The sequence below is a fragment of the Mesocricetus auratus genome, unplaced genomic scaffold, assembly GCF_017639785.1.
Source record: "Mesocricetus auratus isolate SY011 unplaced genomic scaffold, BCM_Maur_2.0 Super-Scaffold_100006, whole genome shotgun sequence".
Lineage (NCBI taxonomy): Eukaryota > Metazoa > Chordata > Mammalia > Rodentia > Cricetidae > Mesocricetus > Mesocricetus auratus.
Window position 1 is genome coordinate 100,212,420 of NW_024429190.1, and position 23,272 is coordinate 100,235,691.

A 23,272-nucleotide genomic window follows, 5' to 3' on the forward strand; every position below is an offset into this window, starting at 1 on the left:
AAACAGAAATGGGCAAAAATAAGACCTATGTTGTTTTAGGGACTGCCAAAGTTTACCTCCATTTGGATGAGTTTGGATGCAAGTGACAGAATGGCCAGCTGGGGCTTCAGAAACACCTGTGCCTAGCCACACTCAATCTAAAGATAAGTATATACCTGGTGCAATGGTTCACGGACACCTGTGATTTAGGCTTCTTTTTGTCTTTGTTTGTTTGTGGGTTTTTTGTCTCCCTTTGTAGCTTTGGTTAGCCTGAAATTCAGTGGTAGCTTAGGCTGGTTTTGAACTTGCTGTAATCTTTCCCAAGTGCTGGAATTATAGACAAAGATACTCAGAAAGCAAGCATCTGGGGCTTATAAAATAGTGAAGGGGCGGCGGCAAGTGGCTCAGTGGTTAGAGCATTTACCTTCCACTCACCACCCATGTTGGTGTTTGTTTTGAGGGTGTTCTGTAAGCTTTGATTGGCAAGTCCTTCTTTAGGTTGGGAAAGTTTTCTTCTATGATTTTGTTGAATATGTTTTCTGCACCATAGAGCTGGGTTTCTTCACCTTCTTCTATACCTATTATTCTTAGGTTTGGCTTTTTCATGGTGTCCCATATTTCCTGGATATTTTGTGTTAAGGATTTGTTGGACTTAAGATTTTCTTTGATCAATGAATATATTTCTCCTAGTGTATCTTCAACACTGGAGATTCTTCTATCTCTTGTATTCTGTTGGTTATGCTTGCATCTGTAGTTCCTGATCATTTACCCATCTTTTCTATTTTCAGCATTCCCTCAGTCTGTTTTCTTTATTGTCTCTATTTCAGTTTTCAAGTCTTAAACTGTTTGAATTGTTTCCCTCGCCTGTTTGATTGTTATTTCTTGGATTTCCTTGATTTCTTTAAGAGATTTGTTTATTTCTTGTATTTTTGGTTTGTATTTTCTTCCATTTCTTGAATTTTTGTTTGGTTTTTCTTACATTTCTTTAAGGGATTTTCTCACTTCCTCTTTGAGGGCCTCTATCATCTTCATATAGCTGTTTTTAAGGTCATTCTCTTCTCCTTTATATGTGTTGGGATGTTCAGATCTTGCTTCTCCAAGTTTTTAGGTTCTTAATCTTCACCAGAGTGTTCTCAGGATTTCAATGCAGATCAGAGGTGGACACTGTCTAACTCCCAGCTAACCAGAAATAACCAGAAGGGGTGTCCAGGTAGTCCTGGAACTTGCTCTGTAGACCAGGCTAGCCTCAAAGTCACAGAGATCTGCTTCTGCCTTCTGAGTGTTGGGGTTACTTAAGGTCCTTTTAAAAGGAGAGATCAGGTGTTCACAGGGGCAAGAGAGTCAGCTGTTATAGATTGTTAGAAAAATACAGTGAAAGGAGGAACAAAGTCAGGATATATGCATCACACGGACAGGGTCCTATATTAGTGTAGGTTGAAAAACCATGTTTTCCAGATCCAATAAACAGGAACTAATTCTTAATTACAAATAGAAACCTTAATGTACAAGGACATAACACATGACCAACAACAACTGATTATTTTTTTAATTGAACTAATTAAATTTTAAATTATTTTATTGAGTTTTCCTCTACTCCCCTTCCCTCCTTCCCTCTCCCCTGCAACCCACCTACATCAGGAATTTCTTTATTGCAAAATTTTAACACAGGACAAACCAGAACTTACTCTTATCTGTCTTAACAGCAGATAGAACCCTCACCTGCAAGGCATAACCTTTGATCCAAGGCACACCCAGGGTGATGCTCACTGAGGCTACCCCTGCAAAGTGGACTCGCTTCATGATCACCTGGCTGTCTGCCTCACCAACGCTCTGTGAGCTTGGCGCACCTGCTGCAGAGCCTGGCCCCATCTGTGCCCTAGAAGAAAAGCCACAGCAGAGGACATGACGCAACAGGGAAATGTGCTGGGGACAGGCTTCCAGCTACTGCCTCTGAAGAGAAAATAGATTCTATTTGGCTTAGCATGAAAAGAACGATGGGCATGGAGGGCACTCTTTGTGCCAGAAGAGGAGGCTGGCACAGGCTAGGAACGAGTGAGTGCCAAGGTCAGAAGGGCTCAGACTATAGCCAAACTCTGTTTGGTCAGCATGTGTCTACTGGGGTGAGGGCCACTGGGTGGTGAAGTTTAAAGTGGCCAGCTCTTGCTGAGTAGTAAATGTTGTCATGGAGCTGGCATCACAATACATAATGTGAGTTTTCTTAGGGGCCTAGAGCATTCAGAAAAGTTGTTTGCAAGTCCTTTCACATTTAGGAGCATTCAGCCCTAGATGCAAGACACAAATCTGCTCAGAGCCTGGCAAGGATGCTGCGGCAGGGTGCTTGTTAGTTTTTATTATCAGACTAAAGCCAGACCTGAGTCACCTGGGAAGATCGACTCTCAATGAAGAATTATCTAGATCAGGTTGACTTTGAGCATTTCGGCGGGAGGTCTTACAGACTGTTATTTGAGATGGGAAGACTCATTCTGAAAGTAGACAGTAGCATTGTATTGTCTGGGATCTGAAGTGTGTAACAGTTTAGGAAGCTAGAGCATAAACACAGGCAAGCAGGCAGCACGGGTGTGTTCATCTCTCTCTGCTCTTCACTGTGGATATTATGTGACTAGCTGACTGAGTGCCTGCCTCGACTTCCCCAAAGCAGACTATCACCTGAACCTGTGGAGTAAAATCAATTCTTCCCCTGCGAAGTTGCTGGGCCTGCCTCGACTTCCCAAAAGCAGACTGTCACCTGAACCTGTGGAGTAAAATCAATTCTTCCCTTGCTAAGTTGCTGGGCCTGGAACTCAAGGCAGCAAAGATGCTAAGAAGCCACTCTGTGACACTGGGATTGGCCCAAGTCAGTGAGATGTAAAAGTAACTCAGAGATGCTCAGCTGCAGCCCATCAGTCCCGGGAGAGGAAGTCCTCCTCCGCTCTTAACAGAATTCCTGTGGGGTTTTTCTCACACAGCATCACATAGGCACAAAGACACCCACTGACTCATCCACCAAGTAGCCCTGCCCACAAATGGCTCCAGACAGTATCTCACCATATCAAGTGCTACCCCAATTTCTTCTAATACACTAAACAAAACAGTCGTGCGTCATTGCAGTGTATTGTCTATGGCTTCCCTGACCATTAGAATGTCGAGATACGGAGAAAAGGATCTGAAATCACAGCCCTGGGGATGAATCTCCACCTTACTCTGTGTCCTTCCTGGGAGTTCAGGAGAAGGTCCTTACAGGTCAGAACATAGAAGCACCTTAGCTGCCAGGGATGGGGGTGTAAATAATGAGTGGCAATGTGTCCACTAGTTACCTTAGGTTAGAGATTAACCCTAGGGCTGATGACCACACATCCCTGGGAGGAGTTCCTGGCTCCCCTCTAACTTCTATGCTTCCTTAGATCTTTCATAAACTTCCTCCTTCAAAAATAAATAGAAGAGATTTGAAGGGAAAGTCCCTTTATGAGGTCCTTTTCCTCTTAGGACATGTGACAGCCCCTTCTGAGCACCTTTCCTCTAATCAAAGAGATCACCAACACTTCCAGGGTTACCAGGTAGATGCATCCTTGCATGGTTCTTTAAGAACAATGATACTTGTACTCATGAATTCCTGGGATTTGTTAACTGGGCAGTGTCTGGTGTTCAGCAGGCTGATATTCTCAAAAGGGAAGTGATCTGTGTGCTTTTTTGATGTCTACAAATAATAAGAAAGAGAAATCACATATGACCTAGCAATTCTTCAATAGACATTTTTGACCTTTGGTGTCATGAATTCAAGCCCAAATATCTCTGATTCATATTTCTCTTGCTTGCTTTTTTAGCCATTCTTTGTAAGGCCTTGGCGATTCAGTCAGCTATAAACACGAGGGTAGAATAACTAGAGATACTCCACAGCCTTCTGGGGTAAAAATCATCTTACCTGTTCTCTCAGAATTGTGGAAGAAACGATATCAGATGAAAAATATCTGCTTCTGGTTGTGTATCAGCACAAGTGGACATGCAGGGTGCTCAGAGTCTTCCTGAGTTGTGTGTTGAGGTGACGCTGGCCCATGTGCATAAAAAAAGATGATACTGTTGGTCAGAGGAGCAGGGATATTACTCCACAGGGCAGAGTGAGGCGAAGTACACAAGGAGTCAGTCCCCTGCAGAGCAGAATGTCAGCTACTGTTTCCTCAGGTCCAGAGAGAAAAACATAGAGCTCCACGGCCAGGAAATTTTTTCTTGAAGGCTTCTCAATGACAGAATGAGCACCTGGTATTTCATGAAACTACTTAGCCTCAGTGAGAGCTCTGCAAAGTCCTTTGCTACAGACCCCCCCCCCAAAGTAAGGTCTAGTGCATTGTTCACGGCTGTGGGTAGTACTCAGATTTAATAAGTGGTGCACTGTATACAGTACTGGTCCCTTGCTTGGGTACTGATCACTTCATCTGTCTCTTGATTAATATGTGCTAACATATTTGCTGTAGTATTAGTACCTTTACTATCACAGAAGCCATATTTGACATCTCTATTTATATTCCAGCAACCATTCCTAGGATTTGTTACAAAAGCATAAAAAATCATTAGCATGGCAAAACAATATCATACTGCCTCCTGACACAGGGGTGCCTTTATCCATCTCACAAAAGTGGATTTTGCATTGAGGTGAGAGTGAACATGTAATAAGTCAGTAAAAGTAAAACAGCATCATTTCTGAGTCAGTTAATATAGTGTCTGTAAAGGGAAGCCTTCCCACCAGCCTGGTTCCAGAGCCGCATCAGTCCCAAATAAATACACAGGAGGCTATATTAATTATGAAGCTGTTGGCCTTGCTTGTTTCTTACTGGCTACTCTGACTTAAGTATTTACCCCATAATTGTTAATGTAAGTATTTCTCTTACCAAAGAAAATTTCCTGGGCATGGCAGCTACATCTTGACTTCCTGTGTTTCTCCTACCCAGAATCCTCCTGGACTCCTAGTCCTACCTATCTTACTTCCCTATTGGCCAACAGTGCTTTATTGACATATACACAGGACTTCCCCCATCATCCCCTCTTTTCTGTCTAAACAAAAAGAAAGGTCTTAAATTTAACATAGTCAAATTATATATAACAGAACAGTTATCAAGTAAGAACACAGTTACAATATTTTGTCTATCAACATTTAGCAAGATTTTAAAAAGTATCATCTGTCCCATCCTTGTGAGTCCAAAGTTCTATATGTAGCTTATCTTTTCATCATAACTAAGGAAAACTACAATTATAACTATCTGTCTTCAACTCCATCAAAGACCACAGAAGGATAATATGCAAACACTAGGATTGACAGAGACATCTGGCACTGTGGATAACAGATTAGTTATTGAGGAGGAGCTAGTTGATACTGAAGGAAACAAAAAACATATTCTGGCAAACTTCTGTACAAGATCGTAGACCCAAATTAGCTGTAAAAATGAGTAATAAATTATTTTTGGGGTCTTAGACACTGGAAGATGTAACAATAATAACTCAGAAAAACTGGCTGGTAGGTTGGCCCTCTAAAGATGCAAGTGTTCAATTTCTAGGAATCAGGACCTTATCTCATGTGAAACAAAGTGTCAGATGGATAGAATGTATTGGACCAGAATGGCAGAGAGGAAGTTTGAGGCCATATGTCACAGCTATTGCTATGAATCTTTGGGGTCGTGATTTATTACAGCAACGGAATACCCAAATTAACATTCCTCCTGTATCATAGATGAATCATAGACAAACTATAGATGGTAGAAGAAATGTTGTAAGTTATTACAGAAAGCAGATGCCAAACATACAGGCTGTACAAAAACAGGATGTTAATGTCAAACCTACAGAGCAACCGAAAGCTCTGTCCTTAAAATGGCTAACGGATGAATCTGTCTGGGTAGGTCAATGGCCTATGACATCTGAGAAGTTAGAGGCTTTGGAGAAGTTAGTTCAGGAACAGCTAGATGCTGGACATATTGAATCAACTAGTGCATGGAATTCACCTGTTTTTGCTGTCAAGAAGTCTGGTAAGTGGAGAATGGCTACTGATCTTAGAGCCATCGACAAGGTAATTCAGCCTATGGGATCTCTACAACCTGGGATGCCACTACCTTCTGTAATACCTAAGGATTGGACAATTATAGTTGTATAGACTTAAAAGGTTCTTCACCATACCGTTACAAGAAAACAACAGAGAAAAGTTTGCCTTCACAGTACCTACCTATAATAATTCCCAACCGGTACAGAGATTCCAATGGAAAGTACTGCCTCAAGGTATGTTAAATAGCCCAACTTTGTGTCAATATTTTGTGCATAAACCTCTAGAAATAATTCATAAAAAATTTCCACATTCGTTAATATATCATTATATGGATGACATATTACTGTCTGATTCAAATAAGGATACTTTAAAAGATGTTTGAAGCAGTAAAAGAAACTTTTCCTTGCTGGGGATTACAAATTGCCCCAGAAAAAAATACAAAGAGGAGATTCTATTAACTATTTAGGTTATAAAATAGATGCTCAAAAAATTAGACCGCAGAAAGTACAGATCAGAAGAGATCGTTACCAGACTCTTAATGATCTTCAAAAACTATTAGGAGAAATCTCTCAATTACAGACAATTATCGGTGTAGAAGAGCATGATTTAAAACACCTGAAAATGGCTTTAAAAGGAGATAAAGACCTAAACAGCCCACGAGTACTATCAGCTGAGGCTGAAAAAGAATTAGAATGGGTAGAAAAGAGAATATTAGAAGCACATGTGGACTGTGTGGATCCAAAACTGGACTGTATTCTGGTCATTTTACGATCTAGAGAATACACCTCAGGAATATTAATGCAGAGGGAAGACATCATACTAGAATGGGTATTTCTACCACATAAACAGAACAAAAAATTAAAAACATATATAGAAAAAATCTCCGATTTGATATTAAAAGGTAAGTTAAGGCTTCGTCAACTGACTGGGAAAGATCCAGCTGAAATTATTGTACCTTTAACTAATGAGGAAATTTCCTCCTTATGGAAGGATAATGAGTATTGGCAAATAGCTTGCAGTGACTTTTTGGGAACTATTAGTAACAACTATCCCAAAACAGAGAGAATCAAATTCATAAAGAAAACAATTTGGATTCTTCCATGTATCATGACACACACACCTATTTCTGGAGTTCTTACCTTCTACACAGATGCAAACAAATCAGGTAAGGCAGGGTATAAATCAGGAAATATAAGTAAAGTAGTTCAAAGCCCTTACAACTCTGTATAAAAGGCAGAGTTATATGCCATTCTCATGGTACTTAAAAACTTTACAGAGCCTCTCTATATAGTCACGGATTCTCAGTATGCAGAGAGAGTTGTCTTGCACATTGAGATTGCAGAATTTGTTCCTGATGGCACAGAATTAACCTCATTGTTTTTACAATTACAGGAAACCATCAGAAACAGGACTCATCCTATATACATAACACACATCAGATCCCATACAGGTCTGCCAGGTCCTCTGGCACAAGGCAATGATGAAATTGATCATTTATTGATAGGTAATGTTTTGGAAACTTCAAAATTTCATAAGAAACACCATGTTAACAGCAAAGGTTTAAAGAAGGATTTTTCTATCACCTGGCAACAAGCCAAAGAAATAGTAAGAAATTGCCCCACTTGCTCATTCTACAATCAAACTCTGTTACCAGCAGGTTGTAATCCTAAAGGTATTCACAGAAATGAACTTTTGCAAATGGATCTATTTTACTTCCCAGAATTTGGCAGTTTGAAATATGTACACCATACTATAGACACGTTCTCAGGCTTCCAATGGGCTACTGCCCTCAGCTCCGAAAAAGCTGATTCTGTTATTACACACCTCTTAGAGGTGATGGCTGTCATGGGTATACCTAAAACAATAAAAGCTGACAATGCTCCAGCATTTGTCTCCAGTAAATTGGAACAATTTTTCAAATATTATAATATAAAACATGTAACTGGTATACCTTACAATCCCACAGAACAAGCAGTGATTGAAAGATCTAACTGAACCTTAAAAGAGATGCTTCATAAACAGCCAGGGGCAACAAAGACCCCCAAACACAGGTTACATAATGCTTTACTAACGTTGAATTTTCTTAATGCTGATGAAAAAGGACAAACTGCGGCAGAAAGACACTGGACTACAGAGAAGACTTCTGAACTGAACCAACCAGTGTATTTTAAGGATGTTATGACCTCAGTCTGGAAACCAGGATATGTGATACATTGGGGAAGGGGTTTTGCTTTTGTTTCCACAGGAGAAGAAAAACTTTGGGTTCCATAAAAATTAATTAAGATTCGATCAGAACAGAAGACATCTCAGGAGGAGGAAGATAACAGCTCATCTACAAAATCATATTCTACCATTAGGAGTGACCTCCTAAAAGGAAAGAGAAGTGTTTTGTTTTTTTGTCTTCACAGGTAAACTTAGCAAAGAATACTGGATATATAGATTCCTGAAGAAGAATGAATAGCTACCCGGAGGACCATCAAACAAACAGTAATTCACTGTGTGGTATCAAAGTCTAAATCTCTCTATATATTGTTTTTTTTTTGTTTTGTTTTGTTTTTTGTTTTTTGTTTTTTTGTTTTTTTTTTTGGTTTTTACGAGACAGGGTTTCTCCGTATTGTTTTGGAGGCTATCGGTCCAGCCCGGCCTTGAACTCACAGAGATCCGCCTGCCTCTGCCTCCCGAGTGCTAGGATTAAAGGCATGCGCCACCACCGCCCGGCTATATATTGTTTTTTATAGTACCTTTTTATCTTTGTTTCTTCATATACTTCAGTCCCCATTCATTTAACTGAAGCTGGCTTTGGAGTTGGATTGGCTCTCCTACTCTAAATTCAAGCATATTATTTAAATAAAATTCAGAATTTCTATATTATATCAAAGAGCCATTGATATAAGACACAAGAAAATAAAATTAGGGACTGTTATCTGTGGATTTCTTTTTCTGAAAAGTCTAATTTCCTTCATGTTTACCATCTTTCCTATTGTCACCTCTTCCAGTATGCATACATATAAAAGTTAAAATATTTCTTTGTTAACATTAATGTTTGAGTTTTCCAGAGAACAAGGGATTTCCTGACAGCAATCTTCAACTGCTTCAGAAAGAGAATGAGGATCCACTTCCTTGACTCCACCTGATTGGACTGGAGGCATATCTGAACTGCCCCACATCATTGATTCCACCTGACAAGCACTATCCTGAAACTGGCTTGAAACTACATCACTCGATACAACTCCAGACCAAGGAACTGAAACAGCACACCTTCTACAATCTGGCCAGAGCTTCAGATGAGAGCTTCAATCAACACTAGAACCCCAGTCAGGAACTTCAATCAAGCATCTCCTGCCAAACAGAGACTGTCTGATCTACTGAAGATTTTGTTACACTAACATTTTTCTTCTCACAGGTCCCCCATGAGATTGTCATTGTTCCATCTCAGCAGGAAGTAGTTTTGAGAATTCCACTCCCCCTCTCCCTACTATTGATATTATAGGATAGTTTACACCTGTTAGTGTTAGTTTTCAATTATTTTAGAGTTGGGATTGGAAAGAGGTGTTCAGACTTGAGTGTTTCTTTCAGATAAGTTTAGGTTTAGATGATATACATGTTTGATACATTTTGTTCATTGACACAAGTTAGTTGTTTTAAGTTTAAATATGCTTTTTAGACTAAAAGGGGAATTGTAGGAGGAAAACAGAACTCCGCCATTAGCCATGTGACTTATTAGAGGCGCATACAGATGAGGTAATAAAAGGGAGGTTTACCACACCCTTAACCACACCCACTTTAGGCATGACTAAAGACGTATATGGACGTAGGTGGTGAACTACATCACTAGCCAGGCCCACTTTTGGGCATGGCTAGGGGCGTTACGAAGGAAGGTATAAAAGACTGAACAACAGAAGTCTTGCTCTCTTTTTCCAGCTTTCCGGCTTCCAGTTCGGCCACGGAAAACTACTCAGCTCATCTGGGTTACTTGTTTGTCTCTTGTGAGTAATTTCTACAATAAATACTTATTTTTACTTTCAGTAAGTGTGCCGGTTATCGTTGCAGCATCAAGGGCCAGATGGCTTCATTGCAGAATTCTACCAGAAATTCAGAGAACAGCTAATATCGATTCTCCTCAAAGTATTCCACACAATAGAAGCAGAAAGGTCATTGCTAAACTCTTTTAGTGAGGCTTCAATAACTTTGATACCCAAGCCACACAAAGACACAACTAAGAAAGAGAACTTCAGACTACTATCCCCCATGAACATTGATGCAAAAATTCTCAATAAAAATCTAATCCAAGAACACATCAGAAAAATCATCCACCATGATCAAGCAGGCTTCATTCCAAGGATGCAGGGATGGTTCAACATATGAAAATCCATCAATGTAGTCCACCATATAAGCAAGTAGAAACAGAAAAACTACACGATCATCTCATTAGACATTGAAAAAGCCTTTCACAAAATTCAACACCCCTTCATTATAAAGGTCTTGGAGAGGTCAGGGATAATAGGAACATACCAGGCAATATACAGCAAACCAACAGCCAACATCAATCTAAATGGAGAGAAACTCAATGTGATTCCTCTAAAATCAGGAACAAGACAAGGTTTTCCACTCTCTCCATAACTCTTCAATATTGTACTTGAAGTTTAGGCTAGAGCAATAAGACAGCTAATAGAAATCAAGGGGATACAAATTGGAAAAGAAGAAGTAAAACTTTCACTATTTGCAGATGGTATGGTAGTCTACAAAGTGACCCAAAGAATTGTACCTGGGAACTCCTACAGCTGAAAAACACCTTCAGCAAAGTGGCAGGATACAAGATTAACTAAAAAAATCAGTAGCCCTTCTATATATAGACAATAAATGTGCTAAGAAAGAAATCAGGGAAACATTACTCTTTACAATAGACACAAACAACATAAAATCTCTTGAGGTAGCTCTAGCCAAACAGGTAAAAGACCTGTGTGACAAGAACTTTGAGACATTTAAAAAACTAAAGAAGATACCAGAAATTGGAAAGATCTCCCATGCTCTTGGATAGGTAGGATCAATGTAGTAAAAATGGCAATCTTACCAAAAGCAATGTACAGATTAAATGCAATCTCCATCAATATCATAGCACAATTCTTCACAGACCTTGAAAGAACAATTCTCAACTTCATGTGGAAAAACAAAAGACCCAGGATAGCCAAAACAACCCTGTACAATAAAGGAACTTCAGGAGGCATCACCATCCCTGACTTCAAGCTCTATATAGAGCTACATTAATGAAAACAGCTCGGTATTGGCACAAAATTAGACAGGTAGACCAATGGAATAGAATTGAAGACCCTGATATTAACCCACACACCTATTAACACCTGATCTTTGACAAAGAAGCTAAAACTATACAATGGGAAAAAGAAAGCATCTTCAACAAATGGTGCTGGCATAAGTGGATGCTGGCATGTAGAAGACTGCAGATAGATCCATATCCATCACCATGCACAAAACTTAAGTCCAAATGGATCAAAGAACTCAACATAAATCCAGCCACACTGTACCTCTTAGAAGAGAAAGTGGGAAATACACTTGAACAAATTGGTACAGGAGACTGCTTCCTGAGCATAACACCAATAGCACAGAGACTGAGATTGACAATTAATTAATGGACCTCCTGAAACTGAGAAGTTTCTGTAAGGCAAAGGACACAGTCAGCAAGACAAAAAGGCAGCCCACAGAATGGGAAAAGATATTCACCAACCCCACATCTGAGAGAGCACTGATCTCCAAAACTTACAAAAAACTCAAGAAACTAGTCTCCAAAACACCAAATAAGCCAACTAAAAAATAGGGTGCAGAACTAAATAGAGAATTCTCAGTAGAGGAGTCTAAAATGGCTGATAGACACTTAAGAAAGTGCTCAACATCCTTATCCACCAGGGAAATGCAAATCAAAACAACTCTGAGATACCATCTTACTCCTGTCAGAATGGCTAAAATAAAAATCACCAATGACAGTTTATGTTGGAGAGGATGTGGAGAAATGGGAACACTCTTACATTGCTGGTGGGAGTGCAAACTTGTACAGCTACTTTGGAAATCAGTATGGATATTCCTCAGTAAAATGGGAATCAGTCTACCACAAGATCCAGCAATTCTACTCATATGCATCTACCTAAAAGCTGCACATTCAGATAACAAGGATGTCTGCTCCATTATGTTCATAGCAGCATTATTTGTAATAGCCAGAACCAGCAAGCAATCTAGATGCCCCTCAACTGAAGGGTGGATAGAGAAAATGTGGTACATTTACACAATGGAGTATTACTCACTGGAAAAAAAACACTGGAATCTTGAAATTTATAGGCAAATGGATTCTGAGTGAGATAACCCAGTCACAAAATGACAAGCATGGTATGTACTCACTCATGTATGGATTTTAAACATTGAGCAGGGGAGTGCCAGCATACAATCCCACTACCATAGAATCTGGGATACAGGGAGGACCCTAGGAGAGATATGCAAGATACCCCAGAGAATGGGAAAGGGACAAGATCTCCTGAACAGATTGGGAGCATGTGGGGAGGGGAGAGGGAGCTGGGAGAAAGAAAAGGGGTGAAGAGGAGGGGAGAGGAGGACATGGGAGAGCAGGAAGGTTGAGTGGGGGTAAGAATAGAGGAGAGCAGGATGAGAGATACCATAATAGAGGGAACCATTATAGGTTTGAGGAGAGATCTGGCACTAGTGAGATTTCCAGAGATCTACAAGGATGACACCAACTGGCAAACCAAGAAGTAGTGGAGAGGCTACCTTAAATGCCCTTCCCTGATAATGAGATTGATGACTACCTTATATGCCAATCTAGAACCTTCATCCAGTGGCTGATGGAAGCAGAAGCAGACACCCACAGCTAAACACTGAACTGAACTCCTGGAACCCAGTTGCAGAGAGGGAGGAGTGATGAGCAAAGGGGTCAAGACTGGGCTGGTGAAATCCGCAGATCTGGACAAGGGGGAGCTCACGGACCCCAGACTGATGCCTGAGAGACCAGCATGTAACTGATCCAGACCCTCTGAAAGTGGGTGCCAGTGAGGAGGCCTTGGTAATCTACGGGGCCTCAGGTAGCAGATCTGTATTTATCCCTGGCGTATGAATGGGTATGAATGGGCTTGGAGAGCCCATGCCACATGAAGCGATGCTCTCCCAGCCTGGACACATGGGAAGGGTCTAGGCCCTTCCCTGGATGATATGACAGACTTTGGAGATTCCTCCACGGATGGGGTGGAGGGGTCTCATGGGGGGCAGGGGAGGAGGGGAGGGAGATGGAGCTAGGATTGACATGTGAAACAAGCTTGTTTCTAATTTGAATAAAAAATTAAGAAAACATGATTAATAATCCATAGCTGTAAAATTCATTATACCCTTTGCTAGTAAAAGCAGGACCATTACCTTTTTTCAGTTTAATGGGAGTCCTAGAAAGGACATGCAGAAAGAGCCATTTGACAGAGTCAAGTCTTAGATATGACACAATGGTATTTTGTGGAGATGTCAGCGCCCCGTGCTAAATAAACGCAGGTTGCACTCTGCAGCTGACTAGCTAGAAGAGACACCATGCATGCCTATAGTGAGTTCTGAGCATAGATCTCTACATAGTCAATAAGTGAGAATGAATGGTTTTAGGAGAACACTACCAAATTCTCTAACTTGTACTGATTGCATGTACTGGGATTGGAATGTAAAAAATAAACTAATAAAAAAGAGGAAAAAATAGAAGAATAAATAATGTCCTGAGAGAAAAAAACAAAAAACAAAAAAAACCAAACCAAGCAAACAAACAAAAAACGCCCCCAAAACAAACCCATCCTAAGCTTGTTCACATTGTTATTTTTTAAATTTTTCTGTTGTGCAATAATATAAATTTTAAAAATTAACATTTGATAATCACAAATGCAAAGTATATGGGTGATGTATTCTCATCCATTCTCTGGAAGACATAAAATGAAAATGTCCCCATTTTTATGTTAAAATCAAAACAAAAACTTCCTTTGCTAGGACTGTAACACCCCAATGGACAGGTGTGTCACTGGACCAGGCATCAGCAGGGAAAGCACCTAGAGTCTCAGTAACACACAACTCATTGCACCAAGCCCTTAGACAAGCCTCCTGCCAAAAACCTGAGTTCAGGCTGCTTCTGGCTTTTCACCTCGGCAAGGTCTTTGTTCTGTGTTGTCTGGAGATAAAGGGGCCAGCAGTTCTGTCTAAGTGTCACGTTTTAATAGATTTGGATTTACTATTGTATTTACCTTGTTGCAAAGCAAGTTCCTTTAAATAAAGGAATAGTAAGAAGCTACATTGAAAGCTGTCTTGTGAGTTTGTTTCTCTTAGCATGAAGGTAAACTGCCTATGTGAACGAACCTCACTCATGTTTAGTCATTGCTTTACCCATAAATGTGAAAATATGAACAGATTCTAGTGGAAGCTGTCCCTGTAAATTATTACATTTGTACATAGTATGACTGCAAGCATAGCTTAGAGCATTGTTGTTGTTCTTACTCTTTTAATCTTGGATATTTTGGGAATTCCACTCAGCTCCCAAATAAATAGACACGCAGTCTTACTCTTTCTTGTGAATGCCCTGCCTTAGCTAGGATTCTTTCTAGCCAGCGTTTCTGAAACTAAACTATCCCATCTACATTTTGTCTCTGGGCTTTTTCCTTTCCTTCTGTAAATCTTACTTTCACTCTTGCTCTGTGGGTAGCGGGTTGCTGGCCCCTAGAGTCCTCCTCTCCTTGTTCTCTTGCTTTCAACCCTCTTTTCTCGTTTCTTCCTCTCTTCCCAGATTCCCGCTCTCATTTATTCTCTCTGCCTGCCAGCCCCGCCTATCTTTCTCCTGTCCCACTATTGTCTGTTCAGCTCTTTATTAGACCATGGGATGTTTTAGACAGGCAAAGTAGCTTCACAGTTAAACAAATGCAACATAAAAGAATGCAACACACCTTTGCATCATTAACACAAATGTTCTACAGAATAACCCAGTGCGACACACCTTAAAATAAAAATCTACAACTGAGCATGTTACATAATTTGATCATTTATGTGGTGACTGATCATTAACTTATATGGGCAAATTGACTTTAACAACTTATGAGTTGGAAGCTTTTTCTATGATTAGGATTCTAAAATTTTATCCCTGTGGAGGCTGTGTCATAAAAATTTGTATTGAATGTTTAATATAGATTGTTAATATCAAATGTAAAAAGTAAATAAACCATTACCATCATACAATGGAAGTTTATTGTTTATTCTTTCCGTGTGAACCATTAGAGAATATCAGTTTCTTGTATAACTAAGGATTTAAAAATGGCTAAAGCTTAATAAAGTTGGGAAGGACAATGAGGCTAGACATAATAACACCTTCAAGAGAGTTCTGTTAGCCTGAATAAACATTAGGAGTTCATAAGCCTTACTCATCAGAGGCACGTGGCTGTTGCAGCCTCCATCCACCCTGACAAATATGAAGCTTCCTCTAAACACTGTTTGGCTGGGGAATCAAGAGGGGCTGCTAACCACACCTCCACCACCAGGAGGGTCTTCTCGGCTCTGTATTTCATCAGACGGCCCTCATCTACTTTGTCATCCAGGATGAGAAGTGAGAGACCTGCTCCAAACCTGACAATAAGAGACACTGGGGCAGGATCTTTTTTTTAATTTAAATTAGGAACAAGCTTGTTTTACATGTCAATCCCAGTTCCCTCCCCCTCCGCTCTGTCGCACCTGCTGTGCAGCCTGCATCCGAGAATGTAGCGAGGTGGTCGGGATAGATGACACAGAGACTGGTCGGTTGCTTTAAGAAAACTTTATGCTTCCCCAGTCAGCTTAGGAGGAGAGCCCCAAGAAAAAAACGCTTCCCTTTTCAAGGACTTCTGTCATCCATCTACATATAATTCCTCCCGAGTTCTCACAGCTCTCCCAGACTTCTCACCCTCCTGGCTGGTGGTTTAATCTCCGGCCCCAGAATCGGGGAGACACAGCAGGGAAGCCTGCTGGCCGTGACTTGTGCTTAGGCGTCTTCGTGCATGAGCAAGGACTGGGTTGAAGAAGCGCTGCTGCCGACGGAATTGACCCTCACAGAATGGTCCACCACCACGGGGTTCTCCGGGTTGGGATTGTAGTTTGCTAAGTTGGAGTAAATATGCTTGGTGCTCTCTGAGATCTGCTTCTCAATGAGCTGCACAACCTGCTTGAAGGTCGGCCTTTTCAGGGGGTCGGCATCCCAGCAAGTCTTCATTACGTCATACATTTCTGTAGGGGCATGTTCCGGACTCAGCATCCGGAAGCCTTCCTTGATCATCTTGTAAAACTTGGAATCGACTGGCATCCCTGGGTAGGGGCTGCTTCCTAAAGAGAACAGCTCCCACAGGAAAATCCCATAGGACCAGACGTCACTTTCAAATGTGTACACGCAGTTGAAAATGCTCTCTGGTACCATCCATTGAAAATGCTCTCTGGTACCATCCACTTCACGGGCAGTCGGGCGTTTCCTTTAACCACATAATTCGAATCATTCCTGATGTCTCTGGCTAGACCAAAGTCACAAATCTTTGTGATCCGACAATGAGTGAGAAGGATGTTCCTGGCTGCCAAGTCTCTGTGAATACAATTCTTGGAGGCAAGGAACGTCATGCCCTTGGCCACTTGGTAGGAGAAGCTCAACAAATCTTCCAGGTCCAGAGCCAGCTCGTCATCTTCCATGATGGCAGGAGTCACATCTCTTTCTATATACGAGTCTATTCTTGTGGACCTTCTTTTGTCTGTTGGTTGGTACAACATAGGAAACTCCAGGCTTCATGTCCATGTACTCATTTGTACTGTCACTGCAGGAAGTCTCCTTTGAATGCAGGAGGCTCTTATAAAGTGCCGTTTCTGTCTGATCTTCTTGCTTCGAGAAAATAAATGAATCACGTTTTCTTCTCAAAACATTTAAGAGATCACCATAGCAACAATATTCTGTAATGACCAGGGTGGGCCCTCCCACAGTGCAGGCTCCAAGGAGATTCACGATAGTCATGTGATTGCCCAGGTAGCTCAGGACCTTCAGTTCTGACATGAGGGCCTCTCTTTCCGTTAAATGGGCACTTGGTTTGAGCATCTTCACCGCGACTGTCATGGCAGCATCCGACTTAATCAAACCATATGCAGTGGCTTCAACAACCTTCCCGAAGGCACCGGCACCCAACGTCTTCCCAAAACTCAGCCTGTTTCTGGGAAACTCCCATTTGTGATCATAAGGAAGTTGTGTCGGGTCTATGTAAACATAATTGTTTCCATTTATCTCCTCGACAACCTTCCATTGTACTTCATACATGGGTTTCTGTAAATATTTGTAGGCAAGAACCATCACAATGATGCTCATTATGCCAGCTGTGACCACGGAGCCAATGAGCAGCGGTGTGAACAGCGTGTGGGGCTGGATTTGCTCTTTAAATGCAAAGTTAAAGAAGGCAGAACTCTTGCCCACATCGTTGTAGGCCTTACACTCCACTGTGCCATTGTGCCGGAAGACACTGGAGTCTATGGAACTCTGAACCACCAGTCTTCCAAATGGAGACACAGAAGCGGTCTGGATCTGTACATCCACTGGTGGGACAGAAACGGTACACCTTTGCTCTGCTCCCGTACAGAAATACCAGTCTATTGTGGGCTCCGGGAATCCCACTGCCACACACTGGAGCATGCCATTTGTGAGCCTCTCAGACGCCAGGGCCTCTGGCTTTCTGTTCACATAAACGTTAAATGTCACGGAAGCGCTGACATCAGACTTGGACACCAGAAAGGTGTAAGTGCCTCCTTCTGTGCCTTTTAACCTGGTCAGATGGAGCTCGTTCACATATCTGATGTTACTTTGGTTATCGGATTTGAGATAATCTTCCCCCTTGTTAGTGGCGGTCCTGTTCATATATATATCCACTGGTGGTATTCAGGTTTGGGGTAGGCTTCATACTCAACAACCAAATCTACATTCTCTCCATTGTTTACGAAAATTGTAGTGTTTTTCACAGGGAAGATGTTGATGAACCCTTTATCTACTACTTTCAAGGTTGTTGTGGCATTTGCTGATCCAAAAGTATTATTAGCATAACACATGAACACTCCAGAATCTTTAACTCTCGCTGAGCCGATAGTCAGTGTCTCCTGGCGTTCATAGTCGAAGTCACCCAGATGCCAGCTACTGCATTTTACCTGTGCTTTAGCCTGAGTGTTCCCCTTTATCCACATCGAGCCCACGGAACTAGACACATCTTTTATGGTGCATGTCACTGAAAACGTGTCTCCTTCCCTAAGAAGATGACTTGCTTTGGGCACAGACACAACAGGGATAGCTTTGATGGCTGCCCTCACTTTTATAAGGATGTATTAAAAAGGGGGTACCAAGCTAGGGGTACCAAATTAAATGTCTAGGCCCTTGCCTGACAAAGGTCAAAAAAGAAAGGAAACCTAAGAGATCACCCTCCTGGCTGGTGGTTTAATCTCTGGCCCCAGAATCGGGGAGAAACAGCAGGTGGAACAGGAAGAAGCATATAGCGGTAGGGGGTGTCAAAGTCGTGGTGTTTCAGTGAGCCAGCCCTTATCTGAGCCCTATCAAGAGCTTTATAGCACTGAATTGTTTTCAGTAAACATTATCTCACAGCTGCCTGCTCCCAGGCCGAAGGGGAAGTGGGTCTCTGTTCAAGGTCTGGTGTCCCCACGCCGCTCCTCCCCTGCCCCCACCGAACCCCTATCCCATTCCCTTACTGCTCCCAAGGGAGGGTGAGGCCTACCATGAGGGATTTTGAAAGTCTGTTCTATAATTTGGAGCAGGACCTAGGCCCTCTTCTGAGTGTCTACACTGAGAGGGCATCCCTCTATGTGGAATGGGCTCCCAAAGTCCATTCGTGTACCAGGGATAAAAACGGATCCACTACCAGAGGCCCCATAGATTGCCCACACCTCCTAACTGACACTCATATTCAGGGGGTCTGAGTTGGTCCTATGCTGGTTTCCCAGCTATCAGTCTGGGGTCCATGAGCTACCCTGTTGTTCAGGTCAGGTTTTTCTGTGGGTTTCTCCAGCCTAGTCTTGACCCCCTTGCTCATCACTCCTCCATCTCTGCAACTGGATTCCAGGAGTTTGGTCACTGTTTAGCTGTGGGTGTCTGCCTCTGCTTCCATCAGCTACTGGATGAGGCTCTAGGATGGCATATAAGGCAGTCATCAATCTCATTATCAGGGAAGGGCATTTAGGGTAACCTCTCCACTATTGCTTAGATTGTTAGTTGGTCATCCTTAGATCTCTGGACATTTCCCTAGTGCCAGATTTCTCTTTAAGCCTCTACTATGGCATCTCTTTTCTTGCTCTCCTCTAATCTTCTCCTGTCTCAATCTTCCTGCTCCCTCATATCTCCTCTCCCCTCCTCATCTCTTTCTCCTAACTCCCTCTTCCCTCCCCCGCCCCATGCCCCCAATTTGCTCAGGAGATCTTGTCCCTTTCCCCTTCTCTGGGGGGACCATGTATGTCTTTCATAGGGTCCTCCTTGTTCCCTAGCTTCTCTGGTGGTGTGGATTATAAGCTGGAAATCCTTTGCTCTATGTCTAAAATCCATATATGAGTGAGTACATACCATGTTTCTCTTTTTGTGACTGGGTTATGTCACTCAGGATGGTTTCTTCTGTGCGAATTTCAAGATTCCATTTTTTTCCTGCTGAGTAGTACTCCATTGTGTAAATGTACCACATTTTGTCCATCCATTCTTCAGTTAAGGGGCATCTAGGTTGCTCCCAGGTTCTGGCTATTACAAATAATGGTGCTGTGAACATAGCAGATGTCCTTGTTGTATGAATGTGCATCTTTTGGGTATATGAATAAGAGTGGAATTGCTGGATCTTGTAGTAGATTCCCATTTTCCTGAGGAATCTCCATACTGATTTCCAAAGTGGTTGCACAAATCAGCACTCCCGCCAGCAGTGGAGGAGTGTTCCCCTTTCTCCACATCCTCTCCAGTATAAACTGTCATTGGTGTGTTTGATTTTAGTGGGGCAGGGTCTTGAAACCATGGATTGCTTGTGTGGGTGTCTGGCATTGTAAGGCAATTAGCATGCCTACATCATGCATTTGTCCCTGCTGGTCTCCTGCCATTTCTCTCTGCTTGGGGGTGATCCGCTACATCTGATAGAGCACACGTGGAGAGAAGGACAGAAGTCAAGTTCAGGGCTGGGGAGACGGCTCCTCCCTTTGAGTATGTCTTTCTCCTAAAAGGCCAACGGAGAAGCGGAAAGCCTCCAGTTTCAGGTGGAATCTGATTCCCTCTTCTGGCCGCTTGTGGAATTACATGCAAGTAGAGTATAGCCCTCAGCAGGCAAAACACACATACATGTAAGAAAAAGTAATACATCGTTTAAAAAATTGCAGTGTTAAGGCCGACAGCACTAAAAGCGATGCCACAAAATCTCAGAATTCACTCTGCTTGTGGTTATTCCAGATGTTAAATTTAAAGGAAACAGACACAGATAGCTTTGGTTCACCTAATCTCTTTTTAAGCATTTGTATAGACTCTCCGCTGGTTTCACATCATGCTCCCAATCCGACTGCTCCTCCTACGCATTCCCTGGTGTCTGCGCTTGGCTCTTTAAACCTCCCCAAACAAAAAAGTGAAAGCAGCACTCCAAACCCCAAATTAAAAGCGAATGAAAGTCTAGGCGATGGGGCTGTCGCACAGCGTACCCTTCCGTCCCTACGTCTTTTCTTCTAAGTGCCGCAGGCCTCTGGCTCCTCCACACTACAGATGACCTTCGCTTACTCTCTTCTCGGTGTCCTGTTGTTGCCTGTGTCACGGAGGGCCTGGGTTGTGCCCGTTTGGTCGCCCACACCTTTCCTCATCTGAACACCCAGGCAAGCTCTTCAGCGCGGCTCCGGCCAGTTCACCCCATACGGGAGGAAAAGGAAAGAGGCCGGTTCTCCTGCTCCCATCCGGCCCACACACGTTAAGACCACAAAGGGCCAGCTCTACTGTTTGACCCCGGTAAGGCGGAGGGCCTACTCTCCCAATTGCTGCAGCTGGTGAGAGGCTGGTCCAGCTATCCCATTCCCATGACCCAGATGCCAGCTCCCCCGCCACCTGCAGGCGGGCTGTGCTCAGGTGGGGCAGGCGTCTTTCCCTCACCCTTGCCAATACAAGGAAGAAGTGGGCTCCTCTGCTCTCACACCCTCAAGGCAGGGCCACCAGTGCTCCCCAACCCCCCCCCCGTCAATTCCACTGTGCTGCTCAGTCCAGGTGCAGGACTCACTCTCCCCAGTGCTATAGTTGGTGAGCACCTGGGTCAGTTCTCCCTAGGGCCACAGCCAGCAAAGTGAGGTGTTAACTCTTTGCATCCCTAGCTTGTCTTCAGTAGAAACAGGAGCCACCAACATCAGCATAGACCAAGGCTCTGACAGATCAATGGATCCAGATATAGCCCTTGGCAGTAGCCTAGGCCCCTGGAGGTCACCAGGGCCTCTCTGGTGGCAGCAAAGACACTCAGATCTGTATGGCCCTTAAAGAAGCACAGCCCTTGTACACTAATATGGTCCTTGGCTGCAGCATGGGCCTGGATGTCACCATGGCCCTGGTTGGATATGGGGGTCACTCAGATAGGCATGGACCCAGCAGCAGCATGGCCCCAAGTGGTGGCCCAGACTCCAGTCACCCACACTATCCTTGAGGGCAGCAGGAGCTTGGGACATCTACACAGACCCTGGATGCCCCAGGGCCATAGACCCAGATATAGCCCTCACAATAGTCCCAGCCCAGATGTCACTATGGTCCTGGGTGATAGCACAGGCCTGTGAGATACACATGCCCAATGTAGACATAGCCATTTGACACCAAAATGGTCACAGCTGGTGGCCCAGATTGCAGGTGGCTGCAAGGCCCTCAGTGGTTACAGGAGTCAAGGACGGCGACAGAGAATCCCACAGCTGTGTCAAGTCCATGGACCAAGACATGGCCCTTGGCAACACCCCAGTGAGGGACATCATCATGACTCATAGTGGCAATCAGACCACGGATTTATTTCATACTCTCTTGTTTCATTTCCTGAGAGGCATTAGAGTGATACTATTGTGTTTCTCATTAACTTGGTCCAGATGATTATTTGATGAAATGTGTACACAAAATAGGTAAATACATGGCAACAAGGATACAGTGTGGATACAATCTATTCAAGGAGTTGACAAGACCGCCCACATCCAAGCCACGATTCCCCTGTGTAACCTTAGCTGGCAGGGAGCTATGTAGCCGAATCTAGGCACACAAGGGTTGTGGTGTTAGAGGAGGTCTGGGGTTACTGCAGTGAGACACCATACCTGACCAAAGAAATTGGTTCTAAGAGAGAAGAGTTGGAAATCCCTCTTTTATTAAGAAAAATACAGTCACTATAAACAGTGAGAACCCTTAACAAAATGCCAATGCAACAAGAACTAAAGAAAGAACAAAATTTCAAACAATAACAAATAAAACCAAAACACCCAAAACAAATAATACCCAACAAAAACCCAAACAAAGAATTAAGCTAAGCCACATTCTCTTGCTGCAGATTTTCAGAACAGACTTACAACCTGTGGCTGGCCTCGGAAACATGGTAGAAAGGCAGTCACCAGACGCAGACAGCTTTTGAAAGCCAGGATAACCATGCCTCCTTGGGGCTTTGTAGGCCAAGCCCTCATCGAGGCTAAGTGTGAAACAAGTTCCTAGAACATTGTTTGTGGCCCTATGGGAAGATTTGATAAATTATCACTCACTGCCGACCCTGTGATATCTTGTCCACCATTGGCCTGTCTCAGCCAACATGCACTTGTGTGCTTACGAGAGACCCAAGAAATCCGGGGGCAGCATCTGAGTGCCCAAGACCATCAAAGATGACACAGATGTCTTCTATAAATCCTCCCTCAGGACCAGTCACTTCAGTCCAGGCTGGGAAACTGAAGAATGCCCACTCATTTTACATATGGAGGATCACATGACTCACAGGAGGGGTGAGGGACGGCCACTATCTCTGGAGTGCATTTTCTTCAGTAACGCTTGTGCCTGACATGGCGCTTCAACACTGGAGAGTGAAATAGGATGGTTTGGGGTGTGGTCCTTCTGGAGCTGCTTGACATCAACACGGTCTTCCATGACAGATTTCCTACCACACAGGGAGGGCCGAGGATGCGGACAACTGCCAACGCCATCGTCGTTGAGCTGACAGAAAAGTCTTGCTCATCAACATGGGTGCCCTC

The 23,272-nt window shown here is 43.0% G+C and overlaps 1 protein-coding gene across 1 annotated transcript; it reads right to left on the bottom strand.

Annotated features, from left to right (window-relative positions):
- Positions 1-15,933: 15,933 nt before the first annotated feature.
- LOC101833265 (mast/stem cell growth factor receptor Kit-like) lies at positions 15,934-18,030 on the bottom strand. The gene is given in 3 exon segments (XM_040747761.1): positions 15,934-16,472; positions 16,475-16,796; positions 16,798-18,030. Coding segments are annotated over 3 exon segments (1,893 nt in total). The 5' UTR covers positions 17,937-18,030; the 3' UTR covers positions 15,934-16,040.
- Positions 18,031-23,272: the final 5,242 nt, after the last annotated feature.